At 38.8% G+C, this 27,497-nt stretch overlaps 1 protein-coding gene across 13 annotated transcripts in view; it reads left to right on the top strand.

The window, feature by feature from the left end:
- LOC111271978 (caspase-1) overlaps window positions 1-8,333 on the top strand; it is a 31,104-nt gene extending 22,771 nt beyond the window's left edge. For 11 of the 13 annotated variants that reach the window (XM_022853074.2, XM_022853061.2, XM_022853070.2 and 8 more), the window contains 5 exons: window positions 1,936-2,116; window positions 2,618-3,017; window positions 4,106-4,263; window positions 4,879-5,106; window positions 6,345-8,333. In XM_022853074.2, coding sequence (XP_022708809.1) covers window positions 1,936-2,116; window positions 2,618-3,017; window positions 4,106-4,263; window positions 4,879-4,956 — 817 coding nt within the window. In that variant the 3' untranslated portion in view covers window positions 4,957-5,106; window positions 6,345-8,333. The remainder of the gene's footprint in view (window positions 1-1,935; window positions 2,117-2,617; window positions 3,018-4,105; window positions 4,264-4,878; window positions 5,107-6,344) is intronic. The other 2 variants (XM_086973117.1, XM_086973118.1) reach the window with 2 other exon arrangements.
- The last annotated feature ends 19,164 nt before the right edge of the window (window positions 8,334-27,497 follow it).

Below are 27,497 nucleotides of genomic sequence, written 5' to 3'. Positions count from 1 at the left end.
TAACCGGAAATTTGGGAGACCTTTAGGATCATCGGCAAGTTGTTCCTAAAATCGGTTGCGTGGTACTTATATTTGAGGCCTTTCTAATATTACACTGAACCAAAAAAGTACATGGAAACTCTAGAATTGTCAAAAATACAATTTTTCATCGTTATAACAAATATATAATACATTTGTTATGATGTCCTTACAGCACGTTTCTTATTGTAAGCCAGCCGGTTAGATGTCTTTGTCAATTGGGCGTAAGCTCACCTTACCTCGCTTTGAAAGGCAGTCTTCTGAACTGAAATACTTGACAAACAACGCGAAACACTTACGTGCATAGGAAACTATTTCTGTCTTCCTAGTAGCCGTCTACCCGATTTCAAAAAACCAAGGTCTTAGAGTGGCGCAAGGATGTTAAGCAGAAGAGGACACTTCCCTATATTTTAAAGATCAACCTCCGGTCTGTACTCGGTTCAATCTAGTAGTTTTATTCCAACAAAGACTGGGGGATTTGGTCTACTCGTTAAGAGCGGCCGGTCAACTTCGGCCCAGTTTATTCTGAATATGTTTTCAGAAGCCACCGAAGAGAATTACTGCCTAATGTAGTAGATTTCCATATAAGTTAGTAACATGCGAGAAAGTACGCCTGTTCCAGTTGAATATGATACATTGAAGTTCAGTACTACCTGTTATGCTTTAGGTGACTTCTTTGGTAACCCTAAAGAAGGGTTGCCGGTAGGAAGAAATAAACCGAATATAGAATATAACTGGAAAATTAAATGCACGTCGCTGCTTTATTAAAATGATTTCTGGATGCCACTCTATCAAATACCACTAGGTATCGTCTAGATGTATTTATTTGTACCTTTAATTCACGAAGACTTGACGAGCATAAATCAAACGATTATTGGAAAGCGCAATTAGAGACCGATGATTGAGACTGAGGGGCTACATTTCCAATAGTCTGCTTGCTGAATAAATTATAAGGCAAAATGAGTAATTTTCTGTGTTTTTTTTAACCTTTCATATGGTGCCCCTTTGAAGGTTGTACAATAGCGACCAAGGCAATCAGGGGCATCAAGGGGTTCAAAGTTGTGCAACACACGCCGTAATCGAATACGCCTTGCAATAGGGTTTTTGCTTTGCCGAGGCAGCCTTGAATGGCCTACCTTGAAACATTTGCGTCTTCATTCTAGCAGTTCTATACTCAGAATAGTGTTGTCTGTTAAACAAAAAGCCTTGTTTCAAAAGCGTAAGTCATGTAATGTGTCATAGTTGCTCAGATTTTGATTTCAATATTTAAGAAAAATTACTATTACTAGCTCCAGATCTTGGTTCTGGTAGCTGCAGTGCACGCTATTCCCTCAGGACGTTTTTTTTACTACAGAATCTTCTGGAAAGCGTACTGTTGAAACCCAGATAAAAGAATGAACATAAAAGGTCGCTATTACGGCACCTTATTTTGAACAAAAAGATATTCAAATAGTTACTTTGTGTACAAAGAAGTAAGGATGCGTTTTTGGATCACTTTAAGTGCCTGCTTAGTGCTCTACAAAAATAGTCTTAACTGTTTATCACATAGATCTAGCTTAGCAGTGAATGATTGTTTTGCGTGCATTTTCTAGCCCTATAAGCTATTGCGTACGCATGTGTCGCGTGTGTAAATGCGCCGTTTTTTTACTATTTTAGAACTAGAGTGATTTGTCTCATGAGGTTGGTCGTTGACGTAAAGGTAATGAATAGTAATAAATGCAATAATGACCGGCGGAATTTGACAATGGATAAAGGACACACGCGAGCCCTAAAGTAGAATGTATTGCCTTTACCACAGAAATATATTTGTATTTACCCTCTACCCAAATTTTGCTTGTGTTTTTAGTATGATAATTACGTTGACAATATATTGCGGGTGAATTCTTCATCTAATTTCGGTTTTTGATCTATATGTAGGCGTCACAGTGAAAAGGTAAGTCGTATTCTTACCAAAGTCGCTGATGATACTTATTATATGGGGCATACCAAACGAGGCGTGTGCGTGATTGTAAACCAGAAAACGTTTTCGGCTCACACCGGGCTCAACGAACGCCGCGGAACGGACGTGGACGCTGATCATTTGTTCCAAACCTTTGAGGTAAAAAACTGTAGTATTTAAATGATAAGCATTGGCTTTTACTTTTATTATGGCTGGTTAGATTGAATTGTTACGATCATAACGTGGGTATTCTTGCTTTGTGACTTGAGCTCATAACCTAAATATTTATTTCATAGGTAGACATTTAGATTTTTGCTTTAGCGTATCATGTCGTATTTTATACGCCTGTTTTATATTATCTGTTAAAGTCGATCTATTGATTTCGGCATAACATGTATTGCTACCGCCTGATGATGATACTTCAACATCTTGAGAATTTCGAACGCTTAAATTTCAGATTTTTTTGACTCAACCTTTAAATGTTTCCGCTGAAACAAAATTCAAAATGTTTAATGTACTATCATGAGGACTATTTCATCCTAGAAGAACATACAGATAATTTATGGACTTATTATTACTATTAATTAATATTATACCTTTTACCGATGTTCATGCTACTCATTATAAGCACCTAATTAATAAACAAATTGCATGTTACAGGGGTTATCATTTGAAGTCCACCGACATGACAATCTCAAAGAGAAGGAATTGCACAAAGTACTAAAGTACTGGCAAGATTATGACCATTCCGACTGTGATGCATTTGTTTTCTGTCTTTTGTCACACGGAGAACGCGACTTAGTATATCACACTGAGGGCAAAATGCCAACTGACCACTTATTTGCCCCGTTTGCCGGTGACCAATGCGCTACACTTGTAGGAAAACCAAAGCTATTTTTTATTCAGGCCTGTAGGGGAGACTGGCTGGATAAAGGGGCTCTGGCTACCGATCAAACCGATTCGACCGGTGGTGATGTATACCGTCTTCCAGCTCATGCGGATTTCCTCATCTGTTATTCGACTGTTGCAGGATACTATTCCTGGAGGAATACATGCCATGGTAGGCATTTTAAACAGCCATGTGTTCATTAAACAACAACAGATAAATATAAGGATAGGCGACTCATAAGTACGTGTTAATAAAACGTACATAAGTACATGTAAACGTTTCCAAAAGCTTATCACATTTATCGACGCGATCATAGTAATAATATCGTTGAAAAGTTAAAAGCTTATCAGAAGCAATAGTTTATTTACAATTATGTTTAGTTATTTATTATTCGTTTCCTCATTCTAGTCATTTCAGTATTCGATCTTTATATGGTCACCTCTTATTTCCAGTTTGTTCCCTGTCTCTACTACTGCATGGATGTGAGTGCGCATTGTCTGTTGTTGCCACTGCTTCATACGTGCATGCACGCATGTTTTTTAGACCGCGCTGGTGATAGCTATAGGCTTACCAATGCTACCAATGGATTTGCTAGATTTTTTGAGGGAATAGAGCTTCAACGATCCGTCATTAAGTCGCTTACTATGTATTATACTGACAATGGGATCTCGTCAAATTACACACTCAGGCTGATTATTCTTTCGTAAATAAACGATTTGCACAATAGTAGTTGCTTAAAAGGTAATCTAAAAATTCGTGTCTTTGACTCAGCCTAAATAATATTTCAAGCCTTAGGCATTATGACCCTTAATTTGACTAACCTAGTACTATTCGGAACTCCATTTGCCCATAAGAATATGATCATCCATCTCCTGGTAACTGACTGAGTCGGGTCCCCCTGTCCTCACAAATTCCGAGATTGGTGGCGTATATCTAAATGGTTTGGTGTCTTATATTTGATACTTAGGTTGTTTCGTATTCCTTTCAACGGCTAGCTCCCAGTACGAAACGAAGTGTATTTAAGCCTGGATTTGAACATAGACCATTACGTGTCCATAAATAAACTCACCATGCCATCATGGGGGCAGGATGGTGGATATATGGGGCAGACTTTATCCATCCGAATCGTGTTTACATATGTACGGTTTTTTACGAATGTGATGCTACATAGCACCGAATACCGTTTCTTCACAGGTCTACATGAAAAAGCTAATCCTAATTATTCTGCTCTTATGACATTATTTTCGGTGATATTACAGGTTCTTGGTTCGTTCAGGCGCTTTGTGATGTCCTAAAACGGAAGGATCTCCTTAGAGAGCACGACATTCTATCATTGATGACTCTTGTTAATAAGAACGTCGCACTTAACTTTGAATCTTCTGTGCCTGGCAACACAGATATGGACCAGAGGAAACAGGTAAGCATTTTATTAGGAACGCTATATTTTGATAATGTCCGCCGCTTTTTTTGGAAGGATCTGGCTAAGGTTTTGATATCACGTATATTCTTCGTTAGAAAGGTACTAAGACAAGAATCATATAACTTGTGTCACCATGCTCTCGTACGTTACGTGGTCAGTCCTAGACGTGACCTTTTTTTCTGTTAATATAGCCCTTTGTTCAAAAATTAATCAGTCGTTCAAATTTTGACGCTATTGAATGATCGCTTATAAGCCACATTCCTTTTGGCAAAAAATTATAGGGTCTCTACCGTATACAGCTGAAATTCCATGACAATATGACGGAATATCGAGTCTCTTGGTACTATTGAATAAGGCTATGCATTGGAAGTTCTGCGATGTTACTCAATTAGAGCAATGAGTGAAGTATACTTAGTGAGGCAAATAAAATCAATCATACAGATAATTTGCGCGAACCATTTTCACTCTGAAAAACCTGTGACAATAGTCACGAGCGATTTAAAACAGAGAATGAAACAACTCGCACTTGTGTGGCCGAATCATCAGAAAAGCGAGCAGAATATATAGAAATTTCAAATAGCTAATGTTAAGCCATTTTGACCGACCATTTAGGCGTCAGAAGGCTTACGGAAAAATGTGCTGAAACAGCTGAATATCCAGCAGAAGGCCACTCGTGAAGAACTCTGTTAGGAAAACCTTCTGACGCTTTCGAAGAGCCAAATCTGCGATCAGACGTGGGTGTATGGCTACGACGAGGAGGCCAAGGCCCAATTTTCCGATAATAGGCTCAAAAACGAGCCTCAACAGAAGCAAGTCGCACAGTCCAGGTCTAAAATCAAGGTGCCTTTTACAATTTCCTTTAACCATCGGGGAGTCATTCATCATAAGTTTATGCTCCCGGCTCGACAATTACCAAGCAGTACTATCTGAGAGTTTTAAAAATATTACGCGAGTATCTCTGGTGCAAGTTACCAACACTGCAGCACGGCAAGTTTTGGGTCCTCCATCCTAGCCCATAGCAATTTTAAGAAAACTTTATGTATGGGTTATTTTAACCCCATTCAAATTTTCCTTTTGAAAAAGAAGTTTGAAGTTGCGATACTATAGAGGAAATAGAGGAAAATCGCTAACTGAGCTGCGGGTTATTTTGACGATTGGATTCGAAAAATGTTTTGAGGATTGGAAAAAGTGGTGGCATAAGTCTTATTGAACGGGGATTATTTTAAGATAGACATTTTGAATTAGCACAAATAAATAAATTTGAAATACACGGCTCATTCATCTTTTAAAAAGGAGGTTAAACGGGGTCTACTTTATTTAGTAATGTATTTATTTTATGTATGTATGTAAGATTGTAAATGAGTCGTACAGTTTTTAAATAACGTTGTCATTATTTAGAAACCATGGCCTTTATGAGTGAGTGGGATCGTATGCGGTTGGAGAAAGATCTTTTTTTTTTTCCTTTTAGTACCCACTTCGCTGTTCTTCAGTTGATCAAGATCAGCTAGTATCAATAAGCTAAATAGTGAAGCTTCTGAATTCAGCATGCTTGATTTTTCATATTTGAAATGAAATCACTAGAAAGCTATTTGCTACGGCAAAAATCTAAGAATAATTGAATAAATTTAAGGGTTTCTCATTTATTTTGTATCATTCAAATAACGCTAGGCAAAAGTTTCATTATTCGCTACGGTAGAATGTCTTCGTTTATTACCTATGACTAAGAATGGAGCTGTTAGCCATGGAACAGGCTTTATAGTCACGAAAGGGAAAGTAGATTTCAGGCCATCATGGAATGTTTCAAGGTACAGCTTTTGAGCACGTTTTATGTCACCGCGGTTAGGAAAATAGTAACATTTTCAAAATAATTTTAAGATAGTAGCAGTTCATAATTCAGCATGAATAGCGTTACACGTTTCACGTAGAAGATTCAAAATGGTCCTCACTGGGGAGTTCGCGGGGACACTGTGTGATATTTTAGCCATTGAGAGACTAATATACGCAAGCTTAGCTATAACAATCTCGATTGTTACCTAGATCGTACTAACTAATACTATGTTCATGTTGGATGCTCTTAGGTACCTTGCATGACGTTTACCCTGACACGTAAACTCCTGCTTACGCCCAAGAGTGGGGGCACCAGTGTCTAGGGAAATTATTGCAGCCCAACGATAATCGTCATTGAAGGACCTGCTAAAATGATACCGATCAGACTGGTATAACAGCATCGATGACAAATAACGGGAGTTCTTCTTATGAGAGGAAACCACGCATTGCGAATGACAGCTCTACCGTAACCACTCCAGTTGGCGTCAGTCCGATCCAGACTATTCCCTTCAAAAACCTGACCGGTATTGCAAACCAAGCTAATGCAGTCACTCTACCTGCTGTCAAATTTTATAGGGATGATTTAAAAAATAAACTATCTGAATGTGTCGACCCCGATTAGAAAATAATTGGGCTGTACTTTGTACAATTCTGCTTCTGATGCGTATTTTCTGCCGATGTGGGTCTACAAGCAGAAAGGACTAAAAGTATGAACGAAAAATGAGATAGTACTTCACATGTATGACAGGTGTAAATGTTTGTGGTACGTGACTGTTTGAGGTAACGAAAAATGTTGGTCATTGTTCAAGTCTACAATGCCTACTCGAGACTGTAAAAGTTTTTAATAAGGAAGCAAGTATTTGCAAATATATGTATGTTTGAAAATATTTTTCCGCGCTTTTCAGTTTATTAACAGTAGAACTATGTAAATAATAGTTGTCAATAGAGTAGGAAATAATAGATATCATATTCGTAGAACTGAAGGAAAATTTTGAATAAGGCCGATATATCATACTACAATAAGGGATTTTTTGGGTTTTCACTTGCATATCGCGTGGTCCGTACATATGCTAAACAGCTTATTCTAAAAAAAAAAATGTTCAAACATGGTTATCTGTCTTGCTTTGTGCTGAACGGCTTGAATCAAGATGCTGACGGGATTTAAGATATAGTAAAACTAGTAGAATGGTGTTTTATCAATTGCTTCTACCGTAAAACCTCTGGCGGATCTCACTTGGGAGCACCCATTTCGCGTTCTACGTTGTAGCCGTCGAACAGAATAATTGATTCTTGCTAAGACCGATTCGAGACTAAAAATTATATACAACTACAAGGCCGACGTAGCCATAGATCAGGAGTGCCTTGTGTTTGCTTTGTGCACTGTCCTGCGTGTATATATCAACTCTCTCTTTATATATATGTATATGAATAACATCATCTTCGTTCTTAAAACGGGTGCTGTTTAGGATTACAGATCCGGACTATACGGCTATATACATATATATATACGATGACACACTCAGAATTATAAACAGTTGTTTTTACTTGGCATTTCTGTTGGTGAATGATACGGGACTTTAGTACTGCATATAATATTTAGACATTATCTATTAAACCAGAGGACTTGTTGTTGGGTTATGGGTGCGATGGCAAACCCAGAGGCAGTTGAGAAAAAGAATTTCAACGACAATAATATGGCCCGTTAGTTAGAATATCGTTGTGCGTAATATGAAAGTATATGCGATTTTTACACGAGGATGTTCAGTGGTGCGTAGCATATACGGAAGATCAATATAGTCGCGTCGCGTAGCCGAATTCGTGCCTACCTTTGGTGCTGATGAACGCGATATGCGAAATTGCGTCAGAATATATTAACGGAGATACTTAGTAAAAGAACAACTAGACTTCAGGTTATTTAACTGATTATCTATACACTTGGTCCTACTGATTCACGTAGCAAAAAGCGTTATTTGACGTAATTCAAAGATGGCACTTCTACGGTAGATCGTACGACACTATATTGTTCCACCTCACACCAAGTTGTGAAATGTGGGTCCATGCCCACACTCAACAGCACCCAGCTGTAACAAATGCGAAAAATATCAGCTGGGCTGAAAAACAAAAACTTATTTATATGGTGACTTTTTTATGCAAATAGAAAGGTGCGCTAAATAGAGGAATCACTATATTTGCTGTAAATAAAAACATTTTGTCGATATCAACACCTGCAGATAATCGTACTGGCTAGTGTATTTTTTAAAGTTGTCTTGGTGTAATAAACATCTTGATGTAAGGGTTCATTTAAAATAATAAGAAGTAGTGGAAGTTGGACACCACTCATTTTACATGCGTTCAAGCCTAAGAAGTACTGCTTAGGGGGCTCATAACGCTCGAAAATAAAAAAAAAAAAATCGATACTAAATTGATGAATCTCTGTTAAATTGGTGTCGACTCGAAGTCCTTACAATTTAATCTTTCTTTTAAGTTCTACCTTAGATATTCACGAATCACGCTTGGAAAGAACTTCCACGTCGTACTACTTAAATCGGCAGGTATACACTTGAAAGGGAACACCTGCCTTTTTGATTTCTGATATGACTTATTGCTGGAAGTTAATTACAGCTACTGAGTAGTAACAAGTTAAGCGACGAAGATTTTCTAGTCCTCAGACTTGATTTTTCAACCTCCGAAGGCCGAACTAGCCGAAATTCTGCTCTTTTATTCATTATGTGCCTACATTTTCGATACAATTTAGTATGTTGATAAAAAACGTCCGTTTTTCCAGTTTAGGTGTATGGTGATACCAAAACAGAAGCTTGTGTTTCCGGAGTTAATATTTTATTCATCTTTATTTATAAAGGATTTATTCAGCATAATTTAAAGCTAGATAAATGTCGCATGTATTGCTGCGCGCTTCTATTCGAGTACTTACCGAATCACATATTTATCTAATGTTTAGTTCCTAAGTCGCAAATATCGAATCATGTATCGGTATTACTAGAGTTCTTCGTTAGCCGACGTCTGTCTATTGTCCTAGTCTATCACTCTATATTGCTCCATCCAAAATCTACCCCATGAAGTAGTCAAGCTGGCCTGATTTTTGGTGGGTCGTTAAACTTTCATCCTGAAAAGAGCTACGCGTACGATGGCCCAAATTGGATAAATGCTGCCTACCGAAGAAGTCTTTTCTCATCCTATATGTATTTCAAATAAACTGACCATTTCGGACAGTTTGGTCTTCAACTATAAAGAATTTGCGAAAGCTTTATATTGGGAAGTTGTTTCTTGCTCTTTACAACTTGTGCGCAATATTTAACTTAGCATTTTTACGATCTAATGATAAATCGGTGATTTTTGGCAAAATGGTTTATAATTGATGATACATGAACCATCTCGGCTTATTTTACAGGCACACTTTTCCGGGAGACATTTTTTCTTCGATAAAGGATGTGACGATAATTTACCTAATTTGCGAAATGGTTGATAAAATCTGAATCATCCCGGCATGTACGAATCACGAATTTTTCCATTGGGTTAATGCTTTCTCCGGGTGATAAGACCGTTTGGAATAAAAAAACAGGATAAATACAATATTAAGGATGTAACAGTAATCCAGTTGAGGAGCAGGAATAATGGTAGAAGAGCACGGGACTAGGTCATGTAAGGTCTCAGGCCCGGGTGTTTGAAAGTTAACTTTACACATAGAAGTTATTCAGTTGTATGGTTTTATGTTAGCAGTTTTGAAATCAAGCTAGTTATTTCATTAAACAACAGGATACGTATATTGCAATGAAGCAAAGAGATTCCTAGGAGATAGCAATAATTTTAGCAAATTAACGAACTACTGTTGAACGAGGCTAGCAGAATAACTACACCAAATTAAGGGGATCACTCCCTTTTACAGCAAACAGACAAGATCAAAGAAATATTATCGCTCTGATCGAAGAGTAACAGGATTAATATGTTTCAGGGAAGCTACAATCGGACGTTTGTATAAGTAGGTATCAGAAAAGCAATAGCTTATTTTCGGCGCTAGGCGCAACATGAATCAAATAATAGAATAGGCTGAATAGTTCAGTACAGTGTGGCTGCAGGACCGTTAGAACATTCTAGTAAGAGAACGGGAGCAGGGTAACCGCAGGAAAACGAGCAGGAACTACTGCAACGGGATAGATCCAACAAGGTAACGGATGTAATGCTAGCCAATAATACCTCATATCTATAAAGATATAGGTTTGAAACTAAACTATGGTTTTAGCTAGGCACAACGCGAATCGAACATTCCTTTTCCTACTGGTATCCATGAACAGGGTCCATTGTCGTAATTGTTTTTTTTGTGCTTGACATCTATCCGATGCATGTCTACGGGAAAGTTGTTTGGGCTAATATCACCTACAGTTTTTCTTAAAAACCTTCCTTTCGATAAATTAGTAGTTAAATGTTTATATGGAAGTAAAAGGCATTTCTTGGCGTCAGTGGAAAGCTGTCGAATCGAAATGCTACATTTCTGCACTCATATCTCAATTTAAGTCAGAAACTCCATTTGAAGAGTAAACATTTAAGGTGGTGTTTTATGTAAAAGGGGACGGAGTCTTCTCATCGGTCGATATACCGCATAAGAAAACAATTGTTAGACCGGCTACTTTGATGTGAAACTGTAAATGGTATGTGGCAGAATTGTGTGTGTTCCATGTGTGTGAAAATCTGTTTTAAAGAAATTTTGAATTTTGTTTTTTTACCAAATTTCTACTAAGTATTAGTTTGGGGGGTACAGCGAACATCTTGATACCGCGTTTTTTCCAAAATATTCTTTGAGATTTTTTTCGTACCAATATACAATACCAACATATAGATGAAAATGTAAGATTTGTTCAAGCCAAATCCTCATATCAATCGATAGATTTCGGCGAGCTGAATAAAAATGTAACACATTCTTTGGAATGAAAAAGCAGGTATTTATTAATACTAATCGAAAAACCCCGAATCAAAATTGAAAATGTATTTATATATCTAATTTTCGCTTTTCAAGTAGAACGCGCCGTTTAAAGGGTGAAAGCTGACATAGTTCTACCTAAGGACAATCTTTCTTAGCACTAATTAATAAATCGGAACGAGGCGAACGAAAATGCGTTCATATATCTCTTCCTAAAATTCACCTTTTTAAGTGAAGATTGCGAAAATCGTATTGGTCATATGAGTTTCCCTATGCAACGAGTGTTTTTTTTTTAAATATCGATAAATGTCAATTAAAGAGGTGAAGCAACAAATATAGAATTAATTTTCGTGAAACAATCTCCCTAATCTATTTAGAAAAGAAAAATGTAAAGACGCCGAAAAAGATCTGTGTATTTATTTATTACAATGTTTTCACTTCTCTCCGGTACATTTAGGCAATATAAACAAGCTTTCCAAAAAGAAAAGGAACGTTAGAAATAGACTAAATAAATAAAGTACATGGTATGGAACGCTACAACTGTGCTGTTCTTCTCACTATTCGAGGAAGGCGTCCTTAGACATGAGTCTATATGGTATTACCTTCAGGGGTCTGCGCACCGAACAACTCGCTTGGCTCATAGTTCGATCCATTAACACACACAACATGATGGAAGCCTCTGTGTTTCAAATTTTTACGTCTGTTGGGCATTCGATCAGACGGGTAGCCCCCAACACGAAACGAAGTTTGTCTATGTCCGGATATGGACCCGGACCATGACGTGCCCCTAAGATCAGCACGTAAATACGTTATCCACTAAGCTATCACAGGGACATGATGGAAGCCAGGCATTACATAGCGGACTATTACATATCAGTTCTTTCTACGTGATTCCTTTCATGTTCCGTCCATAACAGCACCAGTAGCGAAGGATTGCATCTCGACTTCAGCCGTCCATTCGGCTCGATCTCGGGTGAAATTCAGGTAAGGGAGTGTTTTTAGAAAGATGCCTTGAACAAATAGCGGCGTATCCGCTACCAAATACATGTAGCGGTTACGGTAGGATATATGCTCTCTTCAATAGGTTCTAACAGGTCCAATCTAGACTGTGCTAAGGTTCCTCCAAATGGGTTTAATGCCATGTGATGTTGCTGATGCGGGCTTAACAATAAAGAGACATATTGCTGTACCCACGGAGGCAAGCGACGGCTTTTCTAAACGGTACTAATGTTCTTCTGACGCGTTCTGTTTCATGCTCTGTGTAGAAAACTCCAGAGCAGCATAAATTCAGTCCTATTTTAGGGGCAAGAAGTGCAACCCGAGTGTTATTTTCTACTAGGGGCCCTATTTTTGGAACTTATTGGCTTTAATATTGTCTATGTTGATTTATAAGTCAGCATCCGTTAAGTACTGTTGAAAACTCAGTGACTTATGGTGAACTCAAAGCGGATAGATTGCGAAATCATCAACATACGGGAGAAGATCTCTCGTGGACTTGCGTACTTTCCAATTATGGTGCTTAGGGGATCGTTCAGAAGGACTGAGAAAAGCAACAGGTTGAGAGTGACGAATTCGTGAGCCACTATTCCTACCAGCTGACAGGTTTCTAGTTTTGCCTAGTTAGTTCTAGTTAGTTAGTATCGTCTTGTGTGGGATTCCCCTACAGAATCGAAGCGATGAGCTGAATATTCTTGAGTGGAACTCCTGCCTGGGCTTGAATGGAATCCGCTCTCTCGGTGCTATGTCGAATGCCGCTTTGAAATAAACGAGTACAGCATAGATAAGCAGTTTGATGCAATTTGTGTTAAAGGCGGATCTTATCTTAGGAAGTAAGAATGATATGCAGTCGTTGTCGACTTTTCTCTACGAAAGCTATGTTGCTTAGCTGGGATCATGCCTTGAAATACTAAAAAATCTGAGAGACATGTAAAGAGTATGTCTGAGAGAACTTTGAAGCAACTGCTTTTGAAGCTCGGTTTTTTGAAGATCGCTTTTGCCTTTCGCGATAACATTAAGGGGTACCTTCTGCTGGTCGTCCGCTATTTTCTCATCATGTAGGTCGGCGTTGTAAAGAGCAATCCAGTATGGATTAACATTACTGCCGCCCTGATGTGTTCGGGCATGGCCTGATTTGGACCGGCCGCGTTGTTGGGGACGAACAACTGGAGCGCTCCTGCTACGTTACCGACCATGATGGGCGGCTATCGCAGCTCTTATCTGGCTGGCCTGCTTGTTCCTAGCCACATTGTGCCACAGTGGCCTTCTCGGCATGATATTTCTGAAAGCGTACACCTACTGAAAATGAGTGATGAAGATATCTGATCTTATGGAACAACTAAGAAGTCTAGACAGTCGTGGGGACGTTACTTCGCCTCAAGCAAAGAAGCAGGTTTCTTCGTATCAAAAGACTTCTATCGTGCATTCCGATCTGTCTGCACCATCTTAGTGAAGAAATAAAAAGGGGACGTATTCCTGGGTAGATTATTCCCAGTTACCAAGTTCTTACCTGGGCATAGAAAGCACTTTTTCACATGTCGTTAAACCATGGGGTCGTTACGACGGGGTTGGACGTTAGTGGCCGCGTGTTTTAAAGTATTTCGCTATTATCGAGTCGGACTAGAATGGGAAAGAACTAGAAGATGGAAAAATTCTGAATTTTTAGTGACGTCCCAGGATCTCTATCTGCCTATATATCTATCTATCTATTTATATATATATATATATATATATATATATATATATACATGTAGGCAGAAAGAGAAACCCTTGAGGCTTGGTAACGTTTGAGGATAAGCACAAGTAGGTGAGCTGACTTCATCAATCACGACTATTGTTGGAAGTCGGCCGACGACCGGCTCCATTCAACATACGTCCCAGAAACAGAGTCAGTCAGTCAATACCAAAAAAACTCCACAATCGCGTTGTAAAAGTGTATCAATAGGTGATACTTAACGAGTGACGACAGCTTGCTTGCCACTCAAGGGTTCAAGAAAACAATAGGAACGATGAGCAAGAGTAGTTTAAAATAGGAGATGGGCTAGAGTCCAACCCTATTTTTCAGCCTTCCACAATAGCTTAGGTAAGTAGATATCGTAAGCCTGACGAAACCTAATAATCCATTCTGATCAACATTAGTTTGTTATCAAAACGTTTTGGTTATATACATTGCTTGACTCTGAGTTTGCAATATCTCCGCAATTAGAGGATTGAGCATAAAATCGGCGCTAAAGCGTCTTCAAGAAAATCTATAGTATATGTGGATAACTTACGAATAGCATTGGTGCATTTCTTAAGATGTCTGTGGATAGTTATTTTAAAGCTTGTTTGACAAAGTTTCTAAACTGGTCTTGGGAGTGCGTTCATTTTAGATATAAATAAATTGCGTTAATCTTTTCTTTGATGCCTCTAGCTACTATTATGAATGCCCTCCTAGTTTAATGCGTCAACTTGTTTCTTAAAAAAAGAAAGCAGATGTGGAACATTTATCAGTATGTTGTTCCAGGGAAGTGGAATAAGTATATTAGACAGTTTGATTTTGGCTCATTTGCTAGGTATAGGGATCGACCACTGGCTTGGTATGCCCAAATTCTCTATGATCTTTGTTTGTGGCAGTCATATCAAGACCGTTATCTTTGCTTTTAACATTTCCTACTCGTTAAATTTGGATCAAGTTAGTATATTTCCAGAGGATGTCGATGGCTGCAATATTTAAGGTTTTTAGGATGCTATAGTAAAATCATTGCTTGGATTCGAATTGGCTTAAATCTTCATTAACAATAAATAAAATGGAAAAAATATTTTGAAACTGATCATTTAAGTACAATCTATCGATAACTGGCAAAGTGCAATACGTTTTAATGTACTCGGTCGGGGGCACATAAGTGAAGTATCACACAAGTATTGGCGTTCTCTCCGCCTATTAAGATGTATTTATTTGGGTAAGGCCCGGAATTTTATTACAGATACTAGTTGTATGGATCTGTACATTTGCGAATGTTACCGTAACTCATGAGCACCTGCTCATTTCTTATTGCTCAATGAGACACAATTTTCTGTAGGCCTTTGCATGGGCCCGTCATATCATAAGCCTATTTTTTGTCTTTTTTTTTAATGTATTTTTAGAATTGAATCTTTAATAACTTACTCCTCTAAGTGGATTTAGGTTGACTTTTTGACAATCCAGCTCAAGGGTCTTTCAATTAAAGGTACCGTAACTTAACTTTTAGTGTATAGCGAGCGGAGTTTATATCAATGAACCAGGCCGGCAGAATATAACTTTATCTTGTCAGATTACAGTGCACTTAACCGTTAAAACAGACTAAACTCGTTTACTAGACTGATGACTTGGTGTTCCACAGTATTGCTTTAACAGCAAAAATGGGCAACAAACAGACCTCTAAGTTAATAAAAGGGCCATTTATGGCGTAAATGATAAATCTTTCTGCTTTCGGGTTTTTTGATTCTTGTTTCTAATCATCCTATCTTCAAGCCTTTTTGTATAACTCTGCACAATTGTAGTTAAATAGATACATTTTAAAGCTATACATAGAGCCTTTTGTTCAAGCTATGTCAAAAATTTTCGTGTTGCCACGCTGTTAATATTGCCCTGCAAAAAGCTCACTGCGTACGATCCATTTTTGCTCTAGGCCCTCTAGAGCCTGCATTCGTTGTCATTCCACCATGTATCCAAAGCAGTTATAGTATAGCAGCCCCGTCAAGTTCCACCAAAATCTGTGTGGAATTGCCCACGTCGAGACTTGTCTGAACTTGAAATAGACACCTTTTCTTGCGCTAAGGATTATTGTGAAGGGTATGATATGGCGTTTGTAGCAGAAATTGTTTTTTTTTTTGACCGGCAAGCAATAATATGGATACGATAAAGCGTACGTGTATATATATATACATATACGTCCATCCACTGCTTTTGACAGTTGAAGAAGGTCAGCTATTTCTAGAACCAAACTAAGAGCTCTTCATGGCGGATGCAGGAGTTCCCTGTTCTAAAATGAGCGCAGATCAACTAGTGCCTGATATCAAATTCACAGTACAATTAGAATACTTTCTTGGTTATCCAAAATCGATGATTTACGCTATCGTCATTTTGTGCGAGACCATTGAAGAATCCGACAAACGTTTCCATGATGCAAAGCGTTCTCACGACTGTGTAATGATAAGGCGTCTGCGTACTAAATTCCGAGTGGCGGTTGATGATCGAAGCTGGGGGCCCGCCATCTGAAGCAATGCTTAATAATAGTATCAACCGTAAAACCCGAACCATTTCTAAACCTTCCTCTACTTTTCGATCTTTGCCTTTTCAGTGCTTCTATTCTATAGTTAACCTCTAACTTAATCTGTCGAATTTTGAGTGAGATCTCAGTGAGTTAGCAGATGCAGACGACGTTCGTTCAGATATTTGTTTTACGTTAAACTGGAACTTATGGGTTAACAATAACTAATAAGGCACTATCTAAGTAAATAAAATATTTATAGTGAGATACGGCTTAAAAATGCAGGAGATTTTATAGATATAACGCTAATTATAGTAACTATTACATTATAATTTAATTATTAATAAAGGAGGGTGAAACGAACTAATAATTTATCACCATATATATGAATTTTATTGTACACTTACCCAACTCGTAAATTAACAGAATTATTATTCAACTATTACAATATACTTAGTCTAATTAAATGAACGGATCTCTCTCATTCGGTTAAACTCAGACATGGCAAAATGCTACTATCAAATCAAATGATGTCGTAGCCATAACTGAATAAAGCAAATAAAATCTCTGTGATGACAACAGTACAAGTCAGTCTTACGTTCCCTAAAAAATTACAGTCATCTTAAATAGTAACTAGCAATAAGAAAATAACTAAATTTAAAAAGAATATCAAATACCTACCCAGGGGAAGTTTAGTCTAGAAGATTCGGCTGTATGAGGCAGTCTCGAAAACAGCAATGCCAAGTGGAATGGGGCAAAGCCCCACAATAGTGAAGCAGGACGAGATGCAATGGGTCCATACTCTAAAAGTAGCCAATCCGAGAAGCGCAACAATAGTAAAATAATTGGAACAACAAAAATATCCACACGGCGCTTCTCTGTGTTAACTACCTTAAAGGACTTAAAAGCAGGAAAGATCAGGCTAACTGGGTTGTTATGCGACAAAAGCTGGATCTATTCAGACCGTTAATTCGCTGCTAAAAAAGCAGTAATCAGTCTTATATATATATATATATATACGTAGAGTGATATCGACGTTGCGACGTCTTACGGGTAACCAACCAGAAAGGAACGCTCTACTGCTAGCCACGCCTACACGACCAAATTTTAAAACATGGCCGTTTTCCCATTCATATCCAGCTAGTAACTGGGTCGACGCGCACACAATCCAGAAAAGCTTCATGGTTTCATCCCGACAGAAACATCTTTGCAAAAATTGCTTTGGACTAAAGCACATATTTGTGTACAAGACCTTCTAATCTATTTTCCCTAGGCATACATGAGGGAATTTGAATGACTTTCGTCGTTTTTATCGGTATCGCATCAACTCTTCTGACTCATATTGCACGCAAAAAAATATGTCTAAAAAAAAAAGATTTGATAGAGGGATCAATTTTAAGCATCGTGCTATTGGAACTATCATAAAAACGGTTACGTCTAAGTTGACGTCTTCCTCATGAATAAAGCACCTATACTGCCAGAATGTAGCTTGTACAAAGTGGATACGTTGTTTCGTACGATCGTAGAGGCAGACGTAGACGCATTTACCTGTTTATGAAATAAGGTTATCATTTTAGGTGGAGATTTTTAGCCCTAAAGGGCTTACCAGGATTAATCCCTCAAGATCACGCTTCTAAAGAATTACGCATAAATACAGTTTGATTACTTCGAGTCACCTCGAAAATACGCTGGCGGGTCCAAAGTGCCACAATCTGTTCACGCATCGGCAACTTTTTCAGGTTTATGAAGGTTAAGTGAAAACGCAATGTGCCTATCGGATATTACTGTTATGTATTTGTTTGAAACTTTCGCTTAATAAATCCTGGACCCGATGTCTAGACCCGAGGTCACGAACAAACGCAAATACTACTTTAAACTACAATGTAAAGGGTTAACTAGTGAAATCGTAAATGTATTTATCACGTATCAACGCTGGCAAAGGTAACCTAGTAGGGCAATTTATCCCCTTGTCTTTAAATGTACCCAGCTGTATAGCAATGTTCCACGCGTATCTCGCTTAGTTACCTATCAGGTGTCATTATTTCAGGTCCTACAGAGCCGTCTGCATCTAGCTTTGTTGTTTTCATTTGGCTGCCCAGTTTGTCTTTTTTTGTCGTTCTTTTTACCCTTTATCTCTTTAATGGATCCTTCGAAAACCGTTGTTGTTCTCGGTAATATTGTTTAGCTATCTCGCAGATAAACCGAAACAAAACCGGAGCCCATCGCTTTTGTGCGACTCCGTTTAGCAATTCGGCCCAGCGTAGGTTGCGTGGCATACATCAAAGTATGCTTCGCATCGTTTTTGCCACTGCTACCATGTATACATACCAGCAAAGGTGTCTTTCCTATTACGTACAGATAAGTGTGAAGATTTTTGTGTCCCGTCAAGAACTGGATCATATAGAATGACAGTTATTCCCCAAGCCTGTCAATCCGGTCAGTGACGACAGCCTCCACTGTGACTCCGGAAGGTTTTTGGGGAGGTAGCGCTTTCCACTTCGCGCACGAAATAGCCATGGTTGCATCTTTTAGTTTGTTTAGATTAGAATGAAGTCCTCGCATAGCTTTTGTTGCTCATCAGCCTTACTAAAACTAGAGCCGCAGAAATACCCACAGTTTATCCGCCCAGTAAGAGCCCGTCACTCTTAGCTGAGCATAAGTTTATCTTCTATCCATTTCGTCAGCACTTGATTGGTCTACGTGTTCTGATAGCCGAGTTATCAGCGTGTGCAATGAAGTTCACGTCTGGAGAACGGTCCTTAAAGTTAAGAACATTGTCATAGGTGACATTCGATGATAGCGGGATTAAGGTGGAACTTCGGGAGGCACCCGTAATTATCAAAAAACTCAGTCCTTTTGTCTGGGCATTCCGATTCCGAAGATATCTAAAGACAGTTTTAAACAGACACGATTTTCTGAAACGATTTAAAATAGTCTTTGATCTAGAAAGACGTTTGTGACATTTCATAATATAACCGGCAAGGCGTTACTAGGGGTGCGTTAGAGGTAAATGTGAGAGGCATTTCTGACATGTAGCAAGTAATCAGGAAACAATATTTAGTCCGTTCTGTGAAAGCTTTGGCTTGTCTCTGCCTTTGCAACAATACGACATACTGCCGTTAGAATTAAGCGATGGTTTCGGACAATATACTGGCTAGCTAACATAAAGTCGTGCTCCTTAATAAAATCTCAAATCCGCTCTTCTATCATATATTTAATCTTTATAGTTAGAGCCCTCAGGAAGCGGATGCAAGAGCCCTTTCTTTCAAAATCAATACTATTTTCGCTTTTTATTCAGTGTCGGGGATTTCTTCCTCTCTTAAGACCTTTGTAACAGTTTCAGCCACCAGACAAAAAAATTCTTAAAAAAGCTTCTCTGAGGTTATCATAATGCCTCCAAGGTCCAGTGCGTTGCTTGGTTTAATTATTTTTCCTGTAATAATAGCCGCATATATTAACACAGCCGGACTATTCTCAGGCTGTGCTGGTCCCCGTGTATATCTCGATTTATTGAAGACTTGGTGACTAGCAAACAGCTTCCTCATTCATTCCCCTTTTTGTCGTGCAAGAAGACAACCGTAGTTTTAGTCCTGATCCTCCCACAAACCATCTTATACGAGCAGCTTCAGGGTTCTTCGCTGACTGTCTCCAAAGGCTGTTTCCAGCATGTTTTTATACTTTAGTTAATTGCAGTCCTCAGAACGATACGACGTTTTTCATATTTTGTTGCTTAAGCAACTTGCCTTTAGTGGCACCTTTTGTCGAGTTAAGTTTATTTTTTTGTTCCACCAGTGTCGTGATCAAGTAAATTGCTGCTTTCTGGGATTAGTCCAGGGTACCGCAGCTTACACACGACTCCTTAACAGAAGGGTTTGGAGATTTAAGGCGTTTTCTGGAGGTTCTTCACCTTTTAGCACGTTCTTGACAGTTTCTTTGGGCCTATAGCAACCTCATAACCATGAATTGCGGCGATGGCTGAAGCACTATTGACCTAAATACGCACTAATGTCCACTTCGTACACAATGTAGTGATGGTCGCTGAAGTTCTCTTCCTTATCGAAAACCCATTTTAGATTATTCTGTTAGCGAATATAAGAGTGTAGACTGGTAAGCCAACATAGGACTTATGTGTAGGTAGGGGTGTCTCCTTTGTTGAGAATTAAAAAATCATTAGTGGCCACCCATTTTATTAATGCCCGTCGTTTTCCGATTATCGTTCGGGCTTTCCGTGCCGCTGAGGCAGCGTTAAAGTAAACTGCGAAACTTAGTAGTTATTAGCAATCCCTTGCTGAAATAGTTAGGCTGCCCAGCAGAACCACGAGGTGCTTAGTCAAACTATTTGAAGTGCGTTAACGAGAAGCGCCCAACTCCTATCTGCCACCACACCAACTCCAAAGTATGTATTTTTGACCCCATTCGCTGTTATTTTTTGGCTAGCGCTAGGTTTGGTATCTATTAACCGTGACATCGAACAGGGCATAAACAGCTCTGCTTTAATTACAATTAGCTGGATAACTTCAGATAAAACCATTGTTGTTCCTCGCTCCTCGTTCCATAGTTTTCCTCAGTGGTTGGCCAGCAGGGAGGGATGGTTATTGACGATTACTTGTGCTCTGAACAGAGGGCAAACAGTTGTGTTTAGTGCGTGTTCGGTCATACCGCGATTGTAGCATATGGGCGTAAAATCGCCGTCGTTTGCCGTATGCCCAAGTGTACCATACCTGTGGCATCCTCTGTTCTTTACAGCTTCGTTTCGGCAGTTCCTAGCCGCATGTCCAATTTCTTTACATTTTAAGCAACATGATATTGAAACTCACTTCGAGGCTAAGTATGGGATCCAGTCTATAACTAGCCGCCCAAGGTTTATATCTGATTGGCTGCGGTCGGATTGGGAAACTGAAGTTACTAGTAACTCCTCGTACGGGCACATCTATTTTTAAGCGATTCGCCATACCAGGTCGTTGGTTTAGAGCGTTTTCGACATCCTGCGACGTCGTTCTCTCCGTGAGGTTTCGAACAGTAACATTGCGGGATCTCAGATTCAGTCTACTTTTAGCCTCCCGTTTCTTTATAATGGCCACCAGTCTTTTGGGTTACCACAAGCAATCGGACGTTCCCATTTTTGCCTGCTGGACCTTCTTCCCTACGAAATTGTGTTTTGTAGTATCACCTTTCCCTGTAACCTTCTTTACATATCCATGCAAGTGCTACCTAGATTTACATAATTTTTATCTGCTTTTGGTGACCGTGTCTTTCAAGTTTACTGTTACGTTTACTAATAGGTTTCTCTTCAGGTTCAGCGAAAGCTCTTCTCTATATGCTTGTTTTCCTCCATTTTTCATGCAGTAAAGCTCTTCAAACAGGCTATGTTACACCTTAGGGCTGTCTGTCTCTAAAGGTTCTTTGGTAAGGCCATAGTCTACTACCTTTGACTTTTCTTTTGGTCGGTAAACAGCAAGCAAAGGCCAAAAAACTGGAGGTATGTTTTCTTCCGTCACCTGTACTATTTTAATGAGTATTCATTAATTGGCCACGGCGGATTCACCATTCAATCTGTGTAAATAGGTCAACATGGTTTTCATGTGGTAGTGTTAACCGGGTCGTCTTTTGTGACCATGGGTACCCGAAGAAGCACCTTTTTTGCTATGATAACCGTTAGGTAGATTGTAATCGTACAGGCATACTCCGACCATGTAACACCTGCGAGATTCACAATGCAATCGTCTGCTTTAAACACCTAATCCATCGAACGTCTTCACAGCGTTTGTTGCTCTGCTGTTCTCTGCAAATACGTGGATACCTAGTGCTTTCTCGTACTCTCAGCTGTGTTGCTCCCGCAGAACCCTTCGCGCTTCGAATCGTTTAAAGAAGTTCCTGTGGGGTGATTGATTTTCGAATATCCCTAGTGACCTTCTTGATCTTCCTTTGGACCATATTTCAAACAAAGCTTTGCAACACTTTAAATAGCATAGTAGCATTAGCAATGTTATGGTGCGTTGGGTTGTTGTCCTCGTCACTTTCATCTCGGAGGTTATCGCCGTCGTAGGAGCGCCCACCGTTTTCCCAATCTCTCCGAGCTCTTTAGTTGTATCGAACTTCATCGGGTTATTGCTAACTCTTTGCGTTATCCGTTCTTTTCTCCTGGCGTTTAAAAACATCACAAATATAGTACTCTTTTGTCGAGGACTCTTCTTTCTAGACCAACGAACTGCCTATAGCTGTGGTTCTGCCTATGAACTGTGCCCAGCTGCCGCTTCAAGCCACGTCGTCCGAAAAGACAGCATTTCATCTAGAGTAATCGCTGGAGTCTGTCGCTCGCCGCACATCTGTGTACCTATGAAACAGGTCTTCTCCGATAAGAGTCCCGATGCGAAAACTGTCCTGCTTGCTCCTTAGACCAGGAGACACTCTCTTCACACAAAACAGCTTCTTTGGAAATTTTAATTTCCAAGTCAATATTTGGGGAACACTCTAAATATGGTGGTGTATACTAGGTGTAGTCTCGCTATTAGGTTTCCTAAAGCTCAGTAAATGACCTCGGCCGGGCTTCTTAGTGGTGGCTAATTCTGGATTCGTTTCTGGAACGAAGGTGAATTTTTTTAAAATTGAAATTGGGAAATTGAAACTGAATAAAAACAAATTGAAAATTGGCATATGTGAAGGTCGAACGTAGATCAAATCGGTCCTTGCACGACTATTATAAACATTGCTATTGATAAGGTCGGCTAATCTATTGAGTCTGTTTTAGGATCTCGTCAGGACTTCGAAATACTGTTCATGTATGTTATACAATTTAACCTGTTTTTATAATAACTAATTACGTATACTTCATATATACCCATATCTATATTTAACTTGATATGTCTCAATTGATATACTGACCCTATTCCCAAGACCTCACTAGCTCCTAAAAATTGTTCAACTTTAAAAGATAACTCTATTAGAAAAATAAAATATTTTTCTAATTAGAAGTTACATAGATAAAGGCATTAGGTTTTTACGAGAGAATCTGACGGACCTTATAATTAAATAACTTTCGAGCTAGTAGATAATCTTTTAGGATGTGTACAATCTAATTAAATTTAACTTTTTTTTTTTTTTAACTATTCGTCGAAAAAACTATTGGGCTTTTATGGCTGCTGCAGTTGTTCAAATATGCGTAGATGTAAATTTATTGGCTCATTATTCTATTATATTCTATTATTAGCAGTTTTCACTGCTATTGCATATTAAAATCTGAACTTTAACATATTATTAGTTCAATTAGAGATCTTATATTGATAAGAAAGACTTATCTACAATGGGAATTGTTCACCTTATTGTTATGAGGTTTCTTTAATACATATAGTAATTTTATTATCTTCTGGGTTTTGATCACATATTGCCAGTTTTGACGGGCAAAGCCCTTGAACTCCAGGTTATGCTTTGGTAACAAGTTGTCTCGGTTGCGGCAATGCATTTCTGTCCTTTGGGTTTCGAAATCTGCTCATATCCTGGCTAACATTTTTGTTCTTGTCACGTTTACATCACTCACGTATTGTAGTTCTGCTTAATGTTTTCATCAATCGTCAATCAATTGTCGCAGCCAGAAACTTCATTATAGGATATTAAAGACTGAAGTATTTGCTGGCTAAATTTTATCTGTAGCTTAAAAGTTATTCAGGTTCAAGTTGGCTAAATTCGTCTTGTGCAGCGTACGGAGACTGAATCGGCCCCCGGCGCGTTAGTAAAATTAAAGGATCTCTTCTTTTCCCGGTCGACGATGAGCAGTCGCACATATGAAAGTGGATGAACGTACCATAGCCATTTCATCTTGATTTTTAATGCTGTGCTTTACGTATTCACTCTGCTCATGGGATATTACTAAAACTTAATGCGCGACTATTTCACATGGTTCCACTGGCATATTATCTCTGTTCATAGGAGGTGACCTACAAATAGATTTTTTTGACATTTTTTTATAATTATTCGACACCTTGGTATTTTTCTCTGAAACTGAACATGGGAAAATTAATTCTGCATTTTCCCGTTTAATAATATTAGTAATTCTTTCAGAAATCACTCAAAATGCGTTTTTGTCCTATTATGACATAAGCAAACCGATAGGATTGTAATTTGTAAATTGTAGGACATAAAAATATCGATTTTGAGTATGGATACATGCGTGCACTTTTACTTAACTTGCCGAGATCTATCGATTGGTGTTAACGAAATCCCCTAAAATAAAACATCATTTAAAGTATTCACCTTTCAAACAGCCCCTTCATGCCGAAAACTGAATGAATGAAATGAACATGCTATGCATTTAGGGTGTTGATTGGTATTAAGAATTACCCCCTGCACGCGAAAAATGTTCGCGTTGTGTCATGTATACAAAAAAGCTGTCGTAAGTGATTTATGGTTTTTGTTAGACCGAGGTCCATTTTGGCCGTAATACTAAGTATTGTACCTTTGCTCAGCTCGTCCAGATCTATCGATTAGGTTGATGAATTGTCGTCAACAAATTGTTTTTACTAAAATGTTCGTCATATCAACCGCTATGATTTCCTATTAGATTTTTTTCTTTATCAAAGGTTCGCTCAAAAGAACAGTCAAGATTAGCTTAAAACGCATTTCTATTTCACTGCCACTTGAGCGAGACTAACCCCTTGTTGTACTTTTTGGCAATTTTCACGCCGAGATATCCATTTCAAGTAAGGAGAAATGTATAGTATTTTGATTCAGCTTGGCAAGAGCTTTTGACGGGGGTCAAGAATAATTTCTTTACACAAGCCTCTATGTAAACATACGGCTGCCATTTTCAGAAGAAAAAAAATTGCCCAGAATATAACCCAATCCAGTAATTTCAAGGAGTCGACTTCGATCGGATAGATACACACCGAGTTTTATGTACATATATATATATATATATATATAGAGAGAGAGAGAGAGAGAAAGAGATTATACGGACTCGCGGGCTTCGCCTCGCGCCTGCTTTGTCGTTAATTTAACTAATTTGATTTACCAATATTACACGCAGCAAAACGAACAAACACCTCCAAGACAAAGCCTATTTTGTGTGTGGGCTCAGCCTCAAGGTTAGGCTTGTTGCTGCCGAGGCTAGAGTCCACAAATTCTCAACATACTCTGAGAAGTTGGATCTTCGTTTACAAATACTGCAATTTTATTGGAAGGAACAGGTACCTATTTGGGTCAATCGGCCAGGACCGCCAGTCGAGTTCCTCGCCTCAAAAGACGTAAACTATGTGTCTACAACGCAATCAGAGTGTCGAGAAAAATCCTGTTCACACCTTGCTTATTTGCTCCAACTAGCAACAGCTAGAATCACGGTAAGAATAAAGATTTCGGAGTAATGGCTACATGAAGGTGGCCCACGTGCGAAATCCTTTTACAGTTCCAAGGAATGAGCCGGCCCAGTTTATGGAACTTATCTACGCATCGATAATTAAGTGGCAGCTGAAGGCAGTGATGGTTAGCAAGCTTCTGAGGAAAGATACCTAGATCGACTAAAAAAGATCACATTTCCACAGAAAGGAATTAATGTAGGGCACGTGTACGTAGATGACGGTGATTCTTTTGTCAGATTTACAAGATACGATGTAATTGTGCACTAACAATTACTTCGTGTATCGCAGTGAGCGCACAGAATCCGTATAGTCTAAAAAAAGGAAAACGTTTTTAGTTTCTCCTCTATATTTGAATCTGGTATTCCTCTGTATTTCCTTTATATATATTAGCAGAAAAGACATATGGCTCTGAAATTTCCGTTGCTTTTTGGCACCGGTACGATTTCGGCCATCTTCGGTGCTGTAAGTAAGCAGCCTTTTCGTAAGATTTTGGTGGCCACTACTGCGACAATCTCAGGGATTTTTTTAAAAAGAGTGTTAATACCTATTGGTGGAATGCCATTCGGTCTTAGGGCTTTGCCTCTCTAGCTGGTATCCGTCCCCTACAGTTTTGCACAGTACCTAGAACCGTGTTCGTCTTGGTCTCCAATTCCATCTCGATCCTAGGAGTTGTAAAAAAAGAAGAATGTTTATCGTTTAGTACCGTCGTTAATAATTGCTTCAGGCGGCTAATTTCTACAGCGAAAGCGAATATATTTACCTGCGCCCAGCTATTACCCTAGATCTCTTACCTATAGAGAAATAGTCACGTATCTATATGCTATAGTATGAGAAACAGATTGCTTTCAATATGTTCCGGAAAAATATAACTCTCACAAATGCAAAACTTCTACGGGATAACGTAATAGCTGTCTATACCTTTATATATATATATATATATATATATACACCTTTAGTGAAATTAGTTTCTTGCCAGTCTTGTCTACAAGGTGGTTTAAAGGTCCCGTTACAGTTTGAAAAAATTGGAGAATTTTTATTTTACATTGTAGGAGATATCCAAGTTATAATGATCAAAAACCGGAAAGTCATTTGCAACAGGGGCACATTAATATCATCCGTATGACTTGTAGTACGATATTATATTCGCACAACGTTAGCACAGGTCTTAAATGCTACAACAATGACTACTGTGATCACTCGGACTATTATAGTAGATCTGTACAAGATGCCTGACTTATTCCATGTAAGGTACACGGCTGGTAACTCCCGCGATGTCACAGGACAACATTTTGAGGATGAAATGGCCGGATAGCAAAAAGTGTCGTTTTCAAATACAGTATTAGACAATAAGACCCGAAATATTGTTGAATATAGGTTAGATCTCTCTTAGCTTAGATGTTTGTATCCAACCGGATACAAACAGAAAGGCAACAGGCGGAGGACCTGAGTAACAGTGCCAGGGTGACCACTGATCATGTAAAACACTGCTGGCCCTTCTATGCTTTATAAATGTAGTTACAATAGCTTGCAGATACAAGCCATGTCCTTTGTTGCGAACAGTTGGCAAATTGAAATAAAACATCTCGCAGTTCCCTATATTGTAGATGACGTGTTTGACGGCAAGCCGGACTCAGAGGGGCAGTTTTACGACGGGCAAGACGTTTTCGACTGTTTTTGCTACGTAGAGCTGTTAGCATCAAATCTGGCAGTACTGCAAATAGTTAGCAACAGAGTTGCATAAGCATTCATGTAATATATTCAAAAAGTACAATGCGAAATCGCTGGTCAGTTGGATAGGGTGTTTGCACTCTAGTCCGCTACACTTTCAACAAGCACTACTGCAATATATTCAACAAAACGCTTATTACTATTATATTGGGATGCTCCGGTTAGAGA

This window comes from Varroa jacobsoni, unplaced genomic scaffold (genome assembly GCF_002532875.2).
Source record: "Varroa jacobsoni isolate VJ856 unplaced genomic scaffold, vjacob_1.0 contig01342, whole genome shotgun sequence".
Lineage (NCBI taxonomy): Eukaryota > Metazoa > Arthropoda > Arachnida > Mesostigmata > Varroidae > Varroa > Varroa jacobsoni.
Note: the sequence above shows the minus strand (reverse complement) of the source record. Positions and strands in the feature narration are given on the sequence as shown.